The 3,989-nt window shown below is 42.8% G+C and overlaps 1 protein-coding gene across 5 annotated transcripts in view; it reads left to right on the top strand.

The window, feature by feature from the left end:
- slc4a5b (solute carrier family 4 member 5b) overlaps positions 1-3,989 on the top strand; it is a 73,107-nt gene that overhangs the window by 46,522 nt on the left and 22,596 nt on the right. For all 5 annotated transcript variants that reach the window (XM_032511180.1, XM_032511179.1, XM_032511177.1 and 2 more), the window contains 2 exons: positions 438-563; positions 3,633-3,807. In XM_032511180.1, the coding sequence (XP_032367071.1) occupies positions 438-563; positions 3,633-3,807 (301 nt within the window). The remainder of the gene's footprint in view (positions 1-437; positions 564-3,632; positions 3,808-3,989) is intronic.

Raw genomic sequence — 3,989 nt, 5'->3', positions numbered from 1 at the left:
AGGTGTGTGTGAGTGTTGTGTGTGTGTGTGTGAGTGTGTCTGCCAGTATGTATTGCGTTTGGTGTGTGTGTTTCACGTATGTGTGTGTTTGTGTGTGTTTCCAAGTATGGGTTTGTGTGTGTGTGTGTGTGTGTGTGTGTGGTGTGTGTGTGTGGTTCTGATGTGCTGTGTGTATTGTGTATGGTGTCCAGTAGATTGTGTGTGTGTGTGTGTGTGTGTGTGTGTGTGTCTGTGTGTCTGTGTGTCTGTGTGTCCAGTATGTGTGTGTGTGTGTCCAATACGTATGTATGTAAATAAGATAAAATCTTCACACTTTGATAACTATCATTTTATATATATATAAAAAAAAAATCCAACCACTTTAAAGTCCAGGTCTCCAGATTAAGACAGATATCTTTAAATGGTCCCGCCCCGTTTCCGTCTCCGTGTCCCCGCAGGAAGTCGGTGCTGAACCTGAATGAGCTGGGTCAGATGAACGGCTCGGCCGGCGGCGCCGCCGGAGGAGAAGACGAGGAGTTCCCGGCTCCGCATGAGCTCGGGGAGGAGCTGAAGTTCACAGGGAGGTAGGAGAGCCCCGCGTCATATACAGGGTCTCATTGTCTGGCTTTAGGGTCCGGCTTCAGGGTCCGGCTTCATGGTCCGGCTTCATGGTCCGGCTTCATGGTCCGGCTTCAGGGTCCGGCTTCATCCGGGGTCTGGCATCAAAACCACGTTCCTTAGGCTGCATTTACGCTGCTACGTTATGGCTCTGGAGCAGCGTTTTCGGCCAAAAGCGATTTACGTGCACACAAATGTTTTCAGCTCCAGCAGAGGGAAGGTGTGTGTGTGTGTGTGTGTGTGTGTGTGTGTGTGTGTGTGTGTGTGTGTGTGTTTGTACCGCGATCCGTCTTAGTGTCAAGACCACTTATGAAGATCTCGTCTAGAAATTGTCCGCATTTTTAGATAGATAGATAGATAGATGGATTATAGATAGATAGTAGATAGATAGATAGATAGATAGATAGATAGATAGTTCAGATAGATGAGAGATAGATAGATAGATAGTGGATGGATGGATGATGAGTAGATAGAAGATGGATATATAGATAGATAGATAGATAGAGAGATAGATAGAGTAGATGATAGATAATAGATGATGGATGGATGTGATGGATAGGATAGATGGATAGATAGATAGCTAGATGCAAAAATATAAGATAGAGAAGCTAGATAGTAGATGATAGAGAGATAGATAGATGGATGGATGGATGATGGATGGATGGATGTGATGGTATGGATGGAGATGGATAGAGATATAATGACAGAGATTAGATAGATAGATAGATGATGGATAGATAGGGATGATGATATATAGATAGAAGTGAAGATAGATAGGATAGATAGGATAGATAGATAGATGATAGATAGATAGATAGATGTAGATAGTAGATCGATAGATATGATTGGATAGATGGATAGATAGATGATATTTATGTCCCAATAAAATGGGAAATTAAGTGCTACAGCAGCAAACATACATCAGTCAAACAGCACAGGACTATAATATAAATGAAACACTACGATAAACTAGAAATTCCGCAGAAATTTTTCAGTGTGCCGCTACTTGGTGCACATCCGAACGCACTAAAAGTTAATAAAATATAGGTCTTAACCCTTCAGAGATATAACTTTTTAAACCTATTAAGATGTTAGGAGTGTGTGTGTGTCTGTCTGTGTGTGTGTCTGAGAGAGAGGGAGACAGACGTGTCCACAGGACAGATGGTCGCTGGTTACCTACAGGACCAATTAGGAAGCCTGTTATCTCTGTGTAGTGTCATCGCTTTGATATGTCAGTCAGTTAACGACTGCACCTGGCATCCCTACTGTACCAGTATTAAGAGACTGATCAAGCTCTCAAACAATGATGACATATCACCAAAAGGATACAAGATAGCAATTAATTGAGGTTCTCGTGGGCACCCAGAGGCCTTTGTGAACGTATTGATATAAAATTTATGTGGATGACCTTAAAATGTGGGCGTATCAGCGATGTAAAAAGGTCCTTTGCTCTGCGTTTTGCTCAGACAATGTAGACGATGTTTAACATTACAGTGAATGAGGAAAATGGGGAACTGTTCTCATTTGAAAGGTCGCTGAGCGGAAAGATACATCATATCACATAAATGAGCACATTGGATGAACCTAGACAAGATACCTACGTGTTGATGTATAAATTGTCCAGACAGTTAGAATTGTTGGCGTGGGAGCAAGTTATAGAGAAAAAAAAAAGATAACTTTTTTTAGCTCCCCCACTCTGTCCCCACTCTAGCTGACACATTCCGCCAATACACACAATTGGAAAATCTGAGCCGGTCTGAAACGGGACGATACGGAAACCGGGATTTTGGAGAAACGCTGGAATCTGAACGACCATTCATGCGCAATAAACACCAAAGGTCTGTCTTCGGTTTAACTTTTATCATGTTTCTCTACGTTAAAGTATGGCGACACAGCACGGTCCCAAAGAGGGGGGTTTTTGAGCGATGTTGAGCGTTTTCCGACACATTTCCCATTAAGTCAATGAAAAACTTTGCCGTTTTTTGCCATTTCGGTAAAACCGCGGGCACATCTTAGAAAAATCATAGCACACCATTCCCGATCATACCCACATGTCGGTAATGTGTTGCGCGTGTTGGCAACTTTGGGACTAGTGCGGGACGACAATTTGGCGGAAGATTAGAAAAGAAAATAATAATAAGTATGGGCATAATAGTCATTGTGCCGATTGCTGCTATGCCGCACATCGGCACATGAAATATCATACATTACATGTAAATGAAAAAAACAAATTCAATGACAGTAGTGAACTGATTATTTAATTTAACTCTTGAGGAACATTGTAGGGAACCATCCACGTTACTTTTTTGGACCATTTCTTTGAAAGAAACCCACATTTGTAATATGGAAACAATTTGAAAAGGGGTCAAATTTGCAGAGTCTTAGTCCTGGAGTGGAATGCGACCTGCGGCCATTTGCTGCATGTCTTCCCCCTCTGTCCCCCCCCTTTCCGGTCTACAGCGGTCCTGTCTATTGAAGACTAAAATACCCCAAAGATATCTTTTAACCCTTGCATGGTATTCAGGTCAAATTGACCCATTTGAAATTTTTACAAGAATAAAAATGGTAAAAGTTACATTAATTTTCCACCTGAAAATCAGCGTCCTTTCCTCATTTCCTGAGATAAACATGTATTCCTGACTCAGAACATTATTCTGGATATGACACTCATGTTGCTTCCATAGTGGATTTTTAACATGAATTATAACTTACGACAAAAACCCCACTTCCATGTTTAATAGTGTGCTAGTAGAGACTGATGCATTCCCTGAACATATATGTTATCTCAGCTGTTGGAAATTGAGATAAAGACGATATCTGTTGATAGATTATGAAGTAAAATCTTAATCCAGAATTGTTTTTAAAACCCCAAATAAGTCCCGGGTCAGTTTGACCCGAGGGACACGAGAGGGTCCCGAAAGTGAAGACAACACCAGGGTTAAAATAAAATAAGTAAGACCCATCATGTGTCATCAGGGTCCAGGATCACCCGTCTTCTGTCACCGTAACGATGCTCCGTGATGTTTTTCGGGTAGGTTTGCAGGCGGACTGTGGCTGGACATCAAGCGGAAGGCCCCGTGGATTTGCAGCGACATCTACGACGGCTTCCACATCCAGTCCATCTCCGCCGTGGTCTTCATCTACCTGGGCTGCATCACCAACGCCATCACCTTCGGAGGACTGCTCGGGGACGCCACCGACAACTACCAGGTCTTCACAGAGGCCGCAACTCACCTTCGTTTCCACTGTCGATTGTTTAGTGTACTAAAGCGACACCAAAGACTCTTTTGTACCTTCAAATTCAAAGTTTCCAAAATGGTTCATCAACTCGTAATCGTACGTACACACCGCTGCCGACTTGAGCTGCAAAAAAGCTCTGGCCGCCCCCCCCC

This window comes from Etheostoma spectabile, unplaced genomic scaffold, assembly GCF_008692095.1.
Source record: "Etheostoma spectabile isolate EspeVRDwgs_2016 unplaced genomic scaffold, UIUC_Espe_1.0 scaffold325, whole genome shotgun sequence".
NCBI classification, from domain to species: domain Eukaryota; kingdom Metazoa; phylum Chordata; class Actinopteri; order Perciformes; family Percidae; genus Etheostoma; species Etheostoma spectabile.
The sequence above is the reverse complement of the archived record's forward strand: the minus strand, read 5'-3'. Positions and strand labels throughout refer to the sequence as shown.